This window comes from Pelobates fuscus, chromosome 6, assembly GCF_036172605.1.
Source record: "Pelobates fuscus isolate aPelFus1 chromosome 6, aPelFus1.pri, whole genome shotgun sequence".
Lineage (NCBI taxonomy): Eukaryota > Metazoa > Chordata > Amphibia > Anura > Pelobatidae > Pelobates > Pelobates fuscus.
In genome coordinates, this window is record NC_086322.1 from 170,139,109 (window position 1) to 170,156,023 (window position 16,915).

Here is a 16,915-nt window from a genome sequence, read left to right on the forward strand (position 1 = left end):
CATTCAAAACCGAGGTTGAATTGTTCAAAATGAACAGAATTTTAAATATGCAAGCTACTCGTGATACCATGACAGTAAGACCATCCTCATCATTCAAACTCAAAAGCGTTTGGGAACCTAAATACACAAGTCATACCATCAAAACCTTCTCCACTATTTTGAAAACTGACATGGACATCATTCTTGCACAACAACAGAAGAAACCGGATAATTTAACCCAGGCAGAAAGAACTGCTCTCAGAGATTTGAGCAGGGATGATCAACTTGTGATTCGAGCAGCAGATAAAGGGGGAGCAATAGTCCTACAGGACTATACGGACTACAGGGAAGAAATTTTAACCCAATTATCTGATACCCAGACATACAGAAAGCTAACTTTTGACCCCACGAGCAAGATCAGCACCAAAATACAGGAGTGGATAACATTGGGAACAGCAGCAAATTGGCTGGATCACAGCACAGCGGAATATTTGCTTAATACACATCCGAAAATTCCGATCCTTTACACACTCCCTAAGATACACAAGGACGCAAAGAAACCACCTGGGAGACCAATTGTATCCGCTCGAGGAGGTTTATTGGAACCCATAGCTAAATACGTGGATTTTTATTGTAAGTCCACAGTCTCCAGATTATCCACATGCCTAAGGGATACCCAAGACTTCCTTAATAAAATCACCAGCTGTGAATTAAACGACACACAGTACATCTTCGCCACGGCAGATGTAAAAAATTTGTACACGGTGATTCCTCACAATATGGGGATGGATGCGATGCGAACACTGCTATTACAATCAGAAGGTCCCCCCATTGAATTTTTGTTAGAAGGATTACAACTTACATTGACAAACAATTATTTTCGTTTTGAAAAGAATTTCTACATTCAAGAGATGGGAACTGCGATGGGATCGGCAATAGCTCCAACATATGCGAATAGTTTTATGTATGCATATGAGAGCAGACACATTCTGTCCACATTTAAGGAACATTTGATACAGTATCACAGGTTTGTGGACGACATCTTTATTTTATGGCAAGGCACGGCAACAGAATTGGAGAAGATGATTGAAGAACTGAACAATTTAAACTCCACCATTAAACTTACTTTGACGTACAGCCCAGATAAGATCCAATTCTTGGATGTGGAGATATTCCGGAAGGATCGAAACATTGGACATCGATTATTTAGAAAACCCTCAGACCGCAACACGCTGCTACACGCCAACAGCGCTCATCCCAAAGCCCTAAAGGAGTCTTTACCTATTTCGCAATACTTAAGAGTGTACAGAAATAACTCGGAGGAAAGCACATGTAAAACGCAACTAGAGGACATGACCAGATCCTTTGTGGAACGAGGATACACATATAAAGTGCTCCAAGAATGTCAAATAAAAGTAGAAAATATATGCAGGGGCATATCTACTAAACAACTTCAAAATCTGCCCAGAATTACGATCCCTTTATTATACCACACGGAGAGCCAGAGATTTTCCCACAGGATTAAAGGTAGATGGGACATCTTATCCAGCGACAGAACACTTAATCCGTTTTTTTTACAGAAACCAAGGGTCGCATATTCACGCAACAGAAACTTGAAGGACATTTTAGTAAAAACAGATACACCGAGCCAATATAATACACGAACATTGCATACCAAGAAAGGCTGTTTCAAGTGTTCAGGTTGCGTCACCTGTGGACACATGCTGACAGGCTCTTCCTTTGCACATCCCCACACAGGCAAAAGAATCCAGATCAAACATCAACTAACCTGCACAAGTGACCATGTAGTATACCTCATTTCATGCCCATGTGGGAAATATTTTGTGGGTAAAACAGACCTTACAGTAAGGGACCGTATTCGTGGCCACAGATCAGGAATCATGACGGCGTACCGGGATGGGAAGACTGATAAACCTGTGGCAAAACACTTCCTAGAATTCCAACACCATTTACCCACGCTTAAGTTCATTATGATAGACCACATCCCACCGCTCACAAGAGGAGGCGACAGATCAAAGTTACTTTTACAAAGGGAAACCTTTTGGATCACACATCTGCATATGGTCCAACCGAAAGGATTAAACGAATACAACTCATTTAGTTGTTTTTTGGATATCCGTTGATATCGCTGAGCAGTAAATGACTTGGATGCGAGATTTTGACTCAGGATTTAATGACCATCCCATAATAAAGAGGAGACTGAATTATTTCCATCTGATTTCCTGCCGGTGGGAGTTACAATACAGAGCTGCAAGAAAGGGTTGTGGACTTCCAATTGGTGATTGGGGATAGTACATACATCTAGGCACTTTTGGCTTTTTGATAAATACCCAGTGACATAAGGTTCTTATAGTAGGACCCTCTCTCCTTTTACCTAATTTTTCTCTTTTCCATTACCTAGCATGCCGATCTTGGAGGCTGAACTGGCATATAGTTAGTAGGATCACGGTCACATTTTTTATTGTTTATTTTTTTTATTATTGTTTATTTTTACTATTTTTATTGTTATTTTTATTTTTATTATATTTTTTATTTATTTTTATATTTATTTTTATTTTATTGTATTTGGTATATATATATTTTTTTTATTTCATTGCATTCTTACTTTTCTGACAGTGCATTCTCATTATTCACGAGGGCTCATTACACTTTTAGTGCATGTTTCAGCTGCACAGTCTTTTTCACTTTTCATTGATTTTCTCATTTCTAGAGGTCAGGCAGTATACTCACATTTTTTACTACATCATTTCACACACACACCGGAGAATGATCTTAGTAGCACACACACACACTCTCTTTTCTACAGTGTTTCACATACATACCGTAGATTGATTTAGTACAGGATTTTCCCATTCTTGCTTTACATTTATCTATTTTTCACTAGTTTGGAATTCACACATACTGATTTGTCACTCACCATTTAATATTCCCTGTGTTTATTTATTTCATCACACTCATGCTGATCACTCTACACTACAAATGGACCCCAGTAGATAAAGGGTCAACATCACACACACTCTGTTATATACTGACAACTCACATTATGCTAAGCCAGCCTATTTTCTGTAATTGATGCCTGTTCTTATTGTTTAGGTTTGTGATTTGGCAACACACATGGCTTTCTCAGCTAGGGTTTCCAATTTAGTAAGGAGTTAGGTAGTATTTGAGTTAGCTCTATTAGGCTACACAGGTCCATAGTTACCAATACACCAGTCTTTCTAACCGAGTCCCTATATGAGCAATCGTTTCTAGCCATTCCTGGCTCACTCTAGTATCCAACGATCAGTTAGGCAGTTGCTTAGACATTTATGAAAACACATATGCAACATATAATTTTATTTATCCTCCGTATTGATTTTAAATCTCTGCCGACATTTGGATTTTAAACAGCTGTGCCGTCTCTAGGCAACACATGGTGATTTCACCACACGTCACTTTACGGCAATTAACACAACGATCCGCAATTTGCGGCTTCACTCACATGGCAGATTGGACACACAGGGAGCACTTGGTGATTGGGTAAGTTTAACAAGCGTTTATGTATATATTTGAGGTTTTTGTATATAACAGCATCTTGATAAAGACCGCTAGACGGTCGAAACGTCGATTTTTTTTTGCGTGCTATTTGAATACAGTAATTTGATTTACCAAATCCATGGAGTGCTCTCATTTCTTGCTTTGTTTATAGTATTTTGCACAGAGAAGCACCTGGTATGTATTATTATTTGGGAAGAGTGCCAGAAATTGCATAGTATATATATATATAGGTGTTTTTAAATAAAACTATTACAATCTCTAAGATTTAAAAAGCATTGTTTAGTTAATAAGCGAGTGCGCTGATTCTGTATTTTGTATATTTTGGCCCCAGCAGCACCCTATAAAGTATGCATGTTTAGGTGAGTGCAGCCCTCTTGGTTTCTTTTATATATTTGGGAGTCCCAGGCCAACTCCTTGGTTTTGCACCCCGGTTACAGGTGCCTCATTCCAGGACCCTATTTAGCCTTGACTTGCAGAGAGTCCCAGTAAGGAAGTATTTCCCAAGTAAGTGGATTAATCTCATAAGAGCAAGCATTAGGCTGCTACTAGGATAGGACCTGCCGAATATGGGGTACATTGACATGGTTGGCAGGCTTATGCAATGTATGATCATATACTGTAACTAAACCCCCATTATTTTTTGCCTAGGTGAGGTGTTTTTAAATAAAACTATTACAATCTCTAAAGATTTGAAATCACTGTTTAGTTAATAAGCAAGTGCGCTGGACTCTGTATTTTATACGTGTGTGTGTATATATATATATATATATATTTTTTATATTTTTATTTATATATAGGTATATATAGTGATATATACGTATATATTTATGTATATAGATATATATATTATTTCGTTCTACGTGTATTTTGATATAAATATATATATATATTAATATCACAATACAGTTAGAACGAAATAAAACACATCTATATATTTTTTAATATTTTATTTTTTTACGTATTTACATATTTTTTTTATATTATTTATAAATATATATATATAACAATAATTATATATATATTTAATCAGTATCAGTCTACGTGTAATTTGATATATATATATATATATATATATATATATATAATTATATACATATTAATATTAAAATACACCTAGACAGTGTACGTGTGATATATATGATCTGAGTATATATATATTTTTTTTTTCACTGTTTTAACATTATTTTAAATTTGATTTTCAGCCAGCAGGGGGACCAACTGTCATTACAGTTAGTCCCCCTGCTGGCATTGCTGCAGCCAGCTATCCCGGCCATGTGATTGTGAGGTCCTCGCAAGGACCTCACTCTCACATGACCGGGAGGGACCGGAGGAGGAAGATCTGCCGCGGGGGGGGGCTCCCTGGGAGTCCCCCCAACCGCGATCGCCGGCGTGGGACCGCCGGCGACCGGGTAAGTTACTAAAAACCGGAGGGCGTACTATTACGCCTTGCGGCGTTTAGAGCCGCTTTTAAAAGGACATAATAGTACGCCCTCCGGTCATAAGGGGTTAATATCTGCACAGGAACTGAGTGGTGGGAGCTTCATAGAATGAGTTTCCATTGCCGAGCTGCAAGCCTCACATCGCCAAGTACAATGCCAAACGTTGGATCAAGTTGTGTAAAACACGCTACCACTCGACTCGGGAGCAGTGGAAACATGTTCAGTGAAGTGACAAATCACACTTCTCTGGTTGGCAGCCTGATAGGCAAGTTAGATGTGACAGATGCCAGGAGAACTTTACCTGTCTGACTGCACTGTGCCAACTGTAAAGTTTGGTGAAGGAATGATTATGATATGGGCTTTTTTTATTTTTTCCTTTTTTTTCAAGGGACTAAGCCCCTTACTTCCAGTAAAGGGGAATCTTATTGCTTCAGCATACCAAGACAGTTTGGACAATGCTATGTTTCCATATGGTTTAATATGGTTAGAGGAGTTTAGTGTGGTAGAACTTGTCTGGCCTGCACAAAGCCCTGACTTCAACCCCAGGTTGAAGTCAGGCCTTCTCGTCCAACATGACTGATCTCACAAATTCTATACTGGATGAATGGGAAATTCCAACAGAAAGACTCCAAAATCTTGTGGAACCTCTCCCCAGCGATGTCGAAGCGGTTATGTCTGCAACGTGGAGACCAAGTACATATTATTCAATTTAGAATGCAATGTCCAAAGTCTCTGTTGGTGTAATGGTCAGGTGTCCCAATAGTTTTGTCCATAGAGTGTACATTAGATTCTGTATTTTCAAGACATACTTCATGTACTTGACCATACACTTTGCTATAAACAACGTATGATATTTCACATAGTACACCATACTTACTAGGCACTTGTCCCCGACAGAATACTGCATCCCAGCAGCAATCGAGAAGTCAAGTTTTTGCTGATCTGGGGATAAAAATGAACAATTTACTATGCAGATGTACACAGAATGTGAATATATGTAGGGAGCTTTGAGTCTTTCCTTTAGCCATATTTACAAAGTTTTACAGGGTCACGCTGGCATTTCATTATAAGTCTAGTGGGTAATAGTTACTTTATTTCAATATTCCTCTAGCCTCCTCTATTCCTATTTTACATATAAGTCAAGAAGCATAAAAGAATAACAAAAGAAACTCTTCCACCCCCCCCAACCCAAAAAACAACAAAAGTCAGAGTCACACAGTCTTCTTTACACCCCTCCACCAGACCAGACGACAACCAAAAAAAAAAAACTCTCAAAAACAAACATGGCTCTCCCTTGCATCCAGACACTGCCCCCTCCTTAACATTGATATGTAAAATGTGCATGTCAGCATTAACAATGTCCATTCCCTTCAATAAGGACAGTGAAAAAAATACTACATTATGTGTTTTATTTATTTGCAGGTGATATTGCCAGCACAATGCATACATTACATTTTATAATCACCTGCAGTGGACCTGGACAGATCTGCTTTAGAGACATGAAGGTATATTTTACAAATAATAGTAAATTGTATGTTAAGGTTTCACATGTGAGGTTATCTCAGGAAATGCATTTGTAATCACTCACACTTGTACATGTAATTCATATCCCTTCCTGGCCATCTCCCAACCAAGTAATTTAAGTTTGGAAGAAGGATCTATGCCTTTTTTTGGGATGTAGTAATACATTTCATGCACTTTGTACATTTTTATATAAAAAAAAAAAATAAAACAAATTTTTCAAAAGTTCAAACATGCATCCCTTTCCAATCTAATGGTGAGCAACATTTACGATGGGTCTCTTCAAATCATTTAAGGACACACAACTTTAGCAATACTATAGGGCAGACGACAACATCCCTGGTCCATCACTTCAAGTACTTCCAGACTTAAAATCAAATTCTTTATTGTGCAATTCTCTTTAAGTGTACCTCTCTGTGACTTGAACCAAACATCATATTCAACATTTCTGTAAAATGAAGGATCAAGAGAGCGAAGAACAGTCTGAGACAGAGTGGCCATTCCATTCTTTCTATGCTGGTGCTGCAAAAAATAATAGCAAAACATTTAGAGGATACACATTAAGAGGATACACATAAATCATTTTTTTTTATCCTAACCTGCATAACTACATTAAGTTCAATAACTACAGTACTACTGTGATAATGTCAGAGGATAAACAAGCAATACAGGTTTACCACCTGCATCTACATAGGTCTACCTATAGTACACCAATAATAAACACTGCATTTTTCCTCCACAAATTTCATTTCAGCTTTACTGAGCTTCGATTTCTTAAAAGAATTTTAGAGATACTGGCAAACATCTTGAATATAAAAGGTTTACATTTGAAACCATTTTGTTTAATGGACATTAACCATTTAAATAATAGTGTCCACAACTGCGTATAGAAGAACTAAGCAAAATAAATATATAAAAATAAAAAAAAAAAAAAAAAAGTCATAACACATTAAAATAATAAATAAAAACCTTTGTTGTATCTTCCATGTGAACGTAGGAAGATAAAGTCCATATTTTGCCGATAGTGCATCACATAAAGGGGTTAGTCTTGCCCTGGACCCGCCCCTTACCTGCACTAGAGATGTACTTGTGGATATTTTTGTGTTTCATCCAGGAATGTAGCCTTGGCACTGATCAGACCCCAAATCCTTTCTGCCAGCTGGCGTACAGTCTCTGGGTGCTGGATTTTGTATGGATTCTCCACTCATAGGGAGTCAATCCCAGGTCTTGATAACCATGGTGTCCAGCTGGGTACCTGATGACTGGTGTAGCATATGTGTTGATGGCATGGATATAGTTATTGCCATTAAGCTGGACCTGTCTGATTCTCTAGCGGTACTAGATGCTGATGTCCTGCTTGCCTCTTCCTCATGGTTGCCATGTGTTAGTGGTATTGTCGGGTAATTGTAACTTTTCCCTAACTCTCCTCTTTGGCCTTCTGACACATTAACTCCTTCAGTCCTGATCATCTTCCATCCTTAGCTCACACTTGCCTAAATCAATGTCTAAATTACATTCCAATGTCCTTGCTGCTTATCCTAGTTATTATTGCCATCTTTAAGTTCTGCTTTTTTTCCCCCATCTGTGTGGCATTGTGTCATGGGCTTTGTAGTCAATCCAGGATGTGCAGAGTGGTCTGTCTGGTCTTAAAATCTAGTGTGACTGCTCGGTCTACAGTACACCAAGAGTGTTTTGAGTGTCTTGTGTTGGTTCCAATCCCCTTCTAAGTATTGCTCATATCCTGAAAGCTATGATGCTTGACAGGACTTTCCATTTTGTGGAGAGGAAGGTGTTTGGTCAGTAGTTAGATGGATTTCCCTTGTAAGCCCAGTATTGGTCTGCCTTGTGTCAACCAGTCATGGTGGGAGCATGATGCTAATAGCTAGTTGATTTGTGCTGCTGGGCTTTCATGCAGCTTTGTTTCTTTATCCAGTAGGTTTTGCTCATGTCAGGTCCTGTTGTCATCCAACAAGGAGTAAGCCCACAAGGAGAGTTGGTCATCTGCTACTGCAAATGTAACTTGTTCATGTCCTGGGAGCATGCAGGGGACTGCTTTCAGGTCCATTAGCCACTGTGCATTAGTGTTATATGATTCTTTTTTCTTCCACGACTGCTCAGTTCCAGCTTGGTCTAGGGTGGATTTTTGCTGGGTGCATTGTTCAAAGTGAATGCAGCCATTTCATATTACTGACATCACAGGGGATTCCCTCTGAATGAGTAATACAAACTTCGTCTGACCAGATCCCGATGTTGGATTGTTCTTTGGTATTCTCCAAGCCTCTGCTGCTTTGGTTTATGTGGTTGCCAGTGCTGCGAACCTCTGCTTGGTTGCTTCTAAAGTCTCTGGTATGGGAATATCTTTGTATTTCCTCAGAAGACACAATCTAACATGATCATTCCACCACTGAAGTTGATTCAACATGCTATCTTCCTTACACATGGACTTCTCTAGGTTTCCAGTCTCCATGGTGGGCATGGTTTCTGATTTGATCTGACAAAAATAACTTTAACAAGTCTAATATAAGACAGACTATCAGACTGATTAAATTTAAGGACTGCTAAAATCTATTCTCTCATCAGAGTGAAAGCTTACATCAAATTAACGGTCTTATGTTCGATCACTGAATTTCTAGAAAAAGAATGATGCTCACCTTGCTATCCTTGTGAGCCTTGAAACCATTCATATCTCCAAATGTCACCTTTTCCCCCCTGCAAAAGAACAGAACAAAGAGAAGCAACTATTACATCGCAAATAATGTAAATAAATACACACACGCCATGTACCAAGTGTTAGGAAAGAAAAAAAAATATGTATATTTGAAGATTATCTATATACATGACAAAAACTACTCAAATGTGAAAATTGATTTTGTACATAGTAAAGTTCATATAGGTAACCTTTGACTATTTAATTGAAATCATTCAATACTGTTAGAAAAACATTTAAAATGTTTTATCTACAAAAATTTCCAGAGACTTCCATGGTGACTTCTGTAGAGAAGTCCTTTGGAAAGTTTTTCGGCCAGTAATGAATCATTTGGAAAGATTATTAACCCCTTAAAGATGGCGGGCAAACTGTGCCATCCTTGAAAGGGTGGCTCTAAACAGTCTCTAAGGCAACATAGGCCCAGCAAACCAATCTGGCAAATTTAAATGTACAAACATGGAAAAGGGGAAAGCCTTACATTTGACCCCTGTAAGTTTGCAAACCCCCCCCCAAAAAAACTGTACATTGGGGGTACTCGTGATACATTTCTGAATACAAATGTGTATTTTATTTCAGTAAAATCCAATAGGATGACAGTCACAGTTAAAATGCCAGGCAGAACCTGAAAAATATAACAATTTAATTTCTCATATTTTTTTTAGATTTTATTCATATTAACTTATGTTTCATATATAAATATTTGATATGAAATGAAAGCCCTGTTTCTCCTGAACAAAAATTATACATAAAATGTGTGGGTGTACTTAATATGAAAGAGGTGAATTATGGTTGAACCACATATTGCGCAAATTCCAGGCTTTGTTTTGATCACAACTTGTACACTTTGCTCAGTCCTTAAAGGGTTAAATCAATGCCTTTTGTTAACACCTTTAGGATGCATGACAGAAATATGCAGTCAAGGGTCCATACCCTTAAGGACTCATGATGGTATAATTCTGTCAGACTACTTCCCTGCTGGTTACTGGGGGACCATATACATCACTTGATACCAGAGCCTCCTCTGTCATCTGGAGTCCTAATTAGTAGGACAGACAGACACACGAGCTGGGTGCTGTGCTCAAAGCTATTGTTGCATTCAGCCATTTAAACTTACTGATATCACAGGGGATTGCCTCTGAATGATGGAAACCCACTGAGTCTGAGAAGATCACAACCTGGTTTCCCTGTAAGCCCCATTCAGCACATTCAGCAGCTGCAAAGGTGATCAGGGCTAGGCTATATAATGCTACCCAGTGCTGATCACAGTGTCACATCTTGTCACATTATGATTGATATGCATTTTAACATAACAACATCTCTGGGGTTAGAGCAAGGCTCGACAAATTTGCCTAAAATAAGTTATGAGCCAGATTTTTCAGCGTCAAAAATACAAATCTTAAAAAGGACACTATAGTCACCAGAACCACTACAGCTTAATGTAGATGTTCTGAAGTCTATATACGGTCCCTGCAGCTTTTCAATGTAAACACTAACTTTCTCCCCCTCCCCCTTTAAACCCACCCAGCCTACTTATCTTTGGGAAAGCTGGAGTGGATTAGCTTCCATGGGGTCCAATAGGGCTGCTGTCATTGCTCTGCTCCCTAGGGCACTGTTTAAATGATGTAGGGCCGTAATGACGTCATATTCCAGCATCACTGGAGGGCGCGCAAGGGAGCAGAAAGATTACAGCTCCCTTGCCGCCGCACTCATAAAGCCGTTCGCCTTCCTCCCTCAGGGGTCACCTCAGGGGCTGAACAGGCTCACAACTCCCAGGCACCAGGACAAGCTTCTTGGTCGCCATGGCGACCTGGGATTTGTCGAGCCCTGGGTTAGAGTAAATGTTAGTGGTTGAGATTAGTGTTTAGTGGTTACAGTCAGTGTTCGCTAATAACCATGTTTAGCTATAGGGTCATAGTTGAAGTTTATAGGGAACTGGTCACCCCCTAAAATTATTCATGCTCTTTTTAAAGAGTACATAATTTCATCTATACATGTTCTACCAAATGTTTACATTGGGAGAAAAACAAAAAATCTAAGAAAACCATGGGTGTCGCAGAAAACCTACACCGATCACTTGGAAAAAAAAAAAGAAAAAAAAAAACTCACAAATATTAAAGATCAAAATCTGTATATCATGCAAGAGCTCCCATGGTGTGCACATTTGAAAACGGCATGCTTTTACTGAGTAACTTGTGTTTGTGTGTGGCATCAAATTAAATTCCCTTTTTGTCCTAAATACAAAATAACTAAATATGTGCGGATGCAATAAACAAAATTACTGTTGAACACGCACATGGCAAAATTGCTTGTGCTCTTAAATAGACTTTTACCCTTCAATAACAGCTTCAGTTTGCTTGGTTTCTACTTAAAGGGACACTACTGGCACCATACTAACTTTAGCTTACCGAAGCAGTTTTGTGTATAGATCATGCCCTTGTAGTCCCACTGCTCAATTATCTGCCATTTAGGAGCTATATCGCTTTTGTTTCTGATTATGTTACCTTAGCCACACTCCCCTCACACAGCCAGCATGAACATATATGGTTTATTTTGCTTTAGAATTGTTGTTATCTCCTGCTCTGAAAAAAATGCAGCTTTAAACACACACACACACACACACACAAGGGTCTATTAGGATATTAAAAGAAGAGGATTGAAGACATTCTAAATTAAACAAACTATGCAAGAAAGGAAGTGTGAACATTAGATCTCTCTTTACAGGAAGTGTTTAGGAATGTTGTGTAAGTTACATGTAGAGAGGAGTGACTAGGGCTGCATACACAAAGTGATTTAACTCCTAAATGGCAGAGAATTGAGCAGTGAGACTGCAGGTGCATGAGCTGTACACCAAAACCGCTTCATTAAGCTAAAGCGGTTTTGATCACAAAAGTATAAACCAAGCAAACGGAAGCTGTGTCCTTAAGGGGTTAAAAGGAAACATACCATGCTATGAAAAATAACCAAAGAAAAATGAATACATAAAAATGCATATATGTCATATAAATTAGTTTAGAGTGAACTGCACACAGCTTATGTTTATTAAAACGCTTACCCAGCGATTTCATTTTCCATATCAGATCCTGAAGCATCACTCCTGCAGGCATCATCAGCGGTTAAGCTAGAAGTGTCTGGTTTCAACACACCTTCCCCAATATTTACATCCAACACTTTTTCATAGAGCAGTTCATAAACAAGAGCTTAAAAGAAAAGCATAAGGGGGAAAAAAATATATAATACACCTTTTTTGCTGCACAATGACAATTTGCAAACCTAACACACAGAGTACAAACACACACACAGTACACAGGGCAAGCATACATCATATACACAGTTTTTCCTCCAAATATGGATTTAATTTTTGTGAATTACTACATAACCCGGTCAATGCCCAGGGTTCTAGGCACGTTTTCCAATTTTAAATTATTTTGTGGGGTAGGACAGACAGGCAGACAAAATACAAGTCTCCTCTGTTTTAAAATTTTCACACAGCTGGATCATAGCTTAGCAAATGCAAAAGCCATATTAATGGGGGAATGCCAGATTTTGCTGTTGTCACAGTTTGAGCAGACTGTCACTGTTTCTTGCTTTTGAGTGGGAATCTTTTTAACTACATTTGCTATGATATATTTTGCAGTATTACACCAATTGTTCTTTACCCCTCCCCCCTACCACCACCCTCTTTTCATATCACATGGAGTGAACTCACAGGATGTATATATTGTAAGAGTTATATTTATACTTATATTTTTATTATCCACTTTGAATAATTTTCAGTCTTAATGACATTTTACATTTTCTGGTTTTAAGACTACATTTTATGGTGCCATTTAATTTTTTTTAGTGTGCAGCTTTATCTATTTAGAAACATAGAATGTGACGGCAGATAAGAACCATTCGGCCCATCTAGTCTGCCCAATTTTCTTAATACTTTCATTAGTCCCTAGCCTTATCTTATAGTTAGGATAGCCTTAGACCTATCCCACGCATGCTTCAACTCCTTTACAGTGTTAACCTCTACCACTTCAGCTGGAAGGCCATTCCATGCATCCACTAAACTTTTGCCCCTCTAATTTAAGACTGTCCTCTTGTTGTTTAAGTTTTTCCTTCTTTTAAATATGGTCTCCTCCTTTACGGTGTTGATTCCCTTTATGTATTTAAATGTTTCTATCATATCTCCCCTATCTCGTCTTTCCTCCAAGCTATACATGTTAAGATCCTTTAGCCTTTCCTTGTAAGTTTTATCCTGCAATCCATGAACCAGTTTAGTATCCCTTCTCTGAACTCTCTCTAAAGTATCAATATCCTTCTGAAGGTACGGTCTCCGGAACTGCGTACAATACTCCAAGTGAGGTCTCACCAGTGTTCTGTACAATGGCATGAGCACTCCCCTCTTTCTACTGCTAATACCTCTCCCTATACAACCAGGCATTCTGCTAGCATTTCCTGCTGCTCTATTACATTGTCTGCCTACCTTTAAGTCATCAGAAATAATCACCCCTAAATCCCTTTCCTCAGATGTTGAGGTTAGGACTATCAAATATTCTGTACTCTGCCCTTGGGTTTTTACGTCCAAGATGCATTATCTTGCACTTATCCACATTAAATATCAGTTGCCACAAATCTGACCATTTTTCTAGTTTACCTAAATCATTTGCCATTTGGCTTATTCCTTCCTGGAACATCAACCCTGTTACATATCTTAGTATCATCAGCAAAAAGACATACCTTATCATCAAGACCTTCTGCAATATCACTAGTAAACATATTAAAGAGAATGGGTCCAGGTACAGATCCATGAGGCACCGCACTGTTGACAAGACCATGCTTCGAAAATACTCCATTGACTACAACCCTCTGTTGCCTGTCACTCGGCCACTGCCTTACCCATTCAACAATATTGAAATCCAAACTCAAAGATTGCAGTTTATTGATAAGCCTTCTATGTGCAACAGTGTCAAAAGCCGTACTGTAATCTAGGTAAGCAATGTCTACTGCACCACCCTGATCTATAATTTTAGTTACCCAATCAAAAAAAATCAATAATATTAGTTTGGCATGATCTCCCTGAAGTAAACCCATGTGGTCTCTGATCTTTTATTTATAGTTTTAAATTAAGAAACAGTTGTCAGCACCTTTTTACTGGTTTTTGGTTTTATATGGATTTTAGTAGTCCCATGTAGACTGATCGGGCATAAGGGCATAACAAACACTGTCATATACCATTAAACACTGGGAAGTGTACACACAAACACGCACAGTTTCCATAAACATATAAGCTTTGGGGGGTTGGGGGGGAGGGGGTGAAATCCAGAAAAAAAAACCTCTATACAGTATTTTAATGTAGGTGTGATATTAATTGATTAAAAGCAATGACTGAACACAAGAATACTTACATTGGCACAAAGCAGCATTCTCAATAAAATCAAGAGGGTAGATAATATCATAATGATTTCCATTCGAAAAACACAGCAATATCTAAACCAGGCCAAAAAAAAAAAAAAAAGCAATTAAACAATTTTCACTACAATTCACCTCCAAGCAGCAATGCCCCCCATCACTGTCTTGCTGTAAGGTGCCCAGGAAAAGCCACACACGTTAATAGTCTGTAAAAAGCAGTGAAAAATGAAGCTTAACACAATAGTTTTTGTATTTAGTCTGTCATTCTTGGTATAAGTTTACATAACTGTGGTGGTTGCCTTGGGTGACTGTCAGAACATCGCTGACAGGACATTGACAAACTATTAAATGCACCTGTCATGACTTGACATAAGTTTATAATAATAAAAAAAAAATGCAGCAAATGCAAATATAAGACATTATTTCTATTTGTTTTTACCTTCATAATGTGTTTGATGGCATTCAACAACTTCAGATTATATATATTATATAATTTTTTTCTTCTTTTATTTAACTACGCATTTGTACAATATAGATTAAATCCATACATGCCAAAAGGAAACTTGGCATTTAAATTATTTCCTGAAGATAGGTCGACTTGAAAAAGTCAAAAGGTTGTAATTTGTTTATATTTTTTATATACAAAACTTGTACCACACGATACAGCACCACCAGTGAAGGAAGAAACAGAAGGGGTGAGAAATAATAAAAATTACCCTTTGCTTCTTTAAATGTAGAAGAATCTAAGATTCATCTCTATCTTCTTAAAATAGATACACACAAGTACATCTACAACAAGAAAAAACTAAAATGGTGTAATAAGGTCAGGTGGGAGCTTAAAGGCTATTCAATGTTGCACTCACAGGAGATTGAATGATAAAAGAAGGCCTTAATAAGCTCTTTTCTTTTACTCCATATCCAAAGCATACACAAGGACAGAGAATAATAGACAGAGTAAATCTTCTTATATCCAAAATGAACACTTTATTTAATCTACTTACAAGATGATTACACCATTTTAGTTTTTTCTTGTTGTAGATACAGTATTCTTGTGTTTATAATTTTTAGCAGCATAACAATTAGAGATAAAAGTTGTTCTGTTTCCTGCATGGGCACCATCTTACCATTTATAGTACAACTCCAAAGTTTTCATAGCATATGCAATTCAATAACAAATTATTTACCTTTTCTGAAAAGCCATTTCCAGTGACATACGAGGGAGGAAAATTGGGTTCTTGATAAATAACAAAATCTCTCCTAAAAATAATTTAAAAACACCACTGTTATTTGAGGAATATTTTCAATGATCCCCATGATTGATTTCATAGGTAACATTCTTTGCATACATGTGTGTTTACTTAGTATTGTTATGTTCTAAAGATGTGAGCTTAATGCCACAAATTGTTCCATACATATCTATATTGCGCTCTTGGGTCATTTCTAAAGTTGCAGACATACTCCAAGCATCATAACTAAACTTGTTTTCAGGAGGGATAAGGAGGGGGAGGAAAGAGCAGAGTTTAATAGCTTATTGAAATGGCAGGGAAAACAGAAAAAGAAAACAAATATCACACATATGGTGTAACAAAAGCACGACAGGCCATCAAAGAGATCATGGATATGTAGACAAAAAAAAAAAAAAAAAATGTCGATAACCATCTCAGTATATAAATGCAGTTAATACAGAGGCACATCATCTCATAGGGTACATACCAGGAAGAACAATATATATATATATATATATATATATATATATATATATATATGACAGTTAGGAAGAGGAAAGTAGAGAGACAGAAAAGGAGATAGAGAAAACAAGAACGCAAAAGAGAAAATAAGAGTGCAAAGTAAAAGGCGACAATTGGACAGGCACAGAATGTCTGGTTGGTGTTAAAAGGGAAGGACTTGTAAAGGCAGCAGACAAGAGATCTGCAACTTTTGTAAGCTCTTTTAGATATACACCAATTGGGGGGAAAACGCATAGCTAAATTCATGGAGGTTTTTTTATTGTGGGCATATCTATTAGACACCGTTTGGTCAAAACCACGCTCCCCCCAATTACAACACAAACCAGGTGGGGGGTCCAGTAATTAAAAATCAAGCCACTACTATGTGTTAACTAACACACGGTTCCTTAAACTTTTAACCAAGAACTCTGCAATACAAAAAACACAACTTGTTTCTGGATTCCCCATGCCTCATTCCATTTCTAAACATTAGTAAAGGTTTTTAGACTGAATTTAATGAGCTCACTGCTGCTAATGTCTTGGTGGTCTACTTGATTAAGAAAGAATTCATCTATACCACTACTGTA

At 37.8% G+C, this 16,915-nt stretch overlaps 1 protein-coding gene across 3 annotated transcripts in view; it reads right to left on the minus strand.

Annotated features, from left to right (window-relative positions):
* Positions 1 to 16,915, minus strand: part of OTUD4 (OTU deubiquitinase 4) — a 60,778-nt gene that overhangs the window by 28,891 nt on the left and 14,972 nt on the right. For 2 of the 3 annotated variants that reach the window (XM_063458480.1, XM_063458479.1), the window contains exons 5-10: positions 15,786 to 15,858; positions 14,598 to 14,679; positions 12,257 to 12,401; positions 9,149 to 9,206; positions 6,908 to 7,019; positions 5,854 to 5,918 (exon numbers count right to left, since the gene is read on the minus strand). In XM_063458480.1, the coding sequence (XP_063314550.1) occupies positions 5,854 to 5,918; positions 6,908 to 7,019; positions 9,149 to 9,206; positions 12,257 to 12,401; positions 14,598 to 14,679; positions 15,786 to 15,858 (535 nt within the window). The remainder of the gene's footprint in view (positions 1 to 5,853; positions 5,919 to 6,907; positions 7,020 to 9,148; positions 9,207 to 12,256; positions 12,402 to 14,597; positions 14,680 to 15,785; positions 15,859 to 16,915) is intronic. The other variant, XM_063458481.1, reaches the window with a different exon arrangement.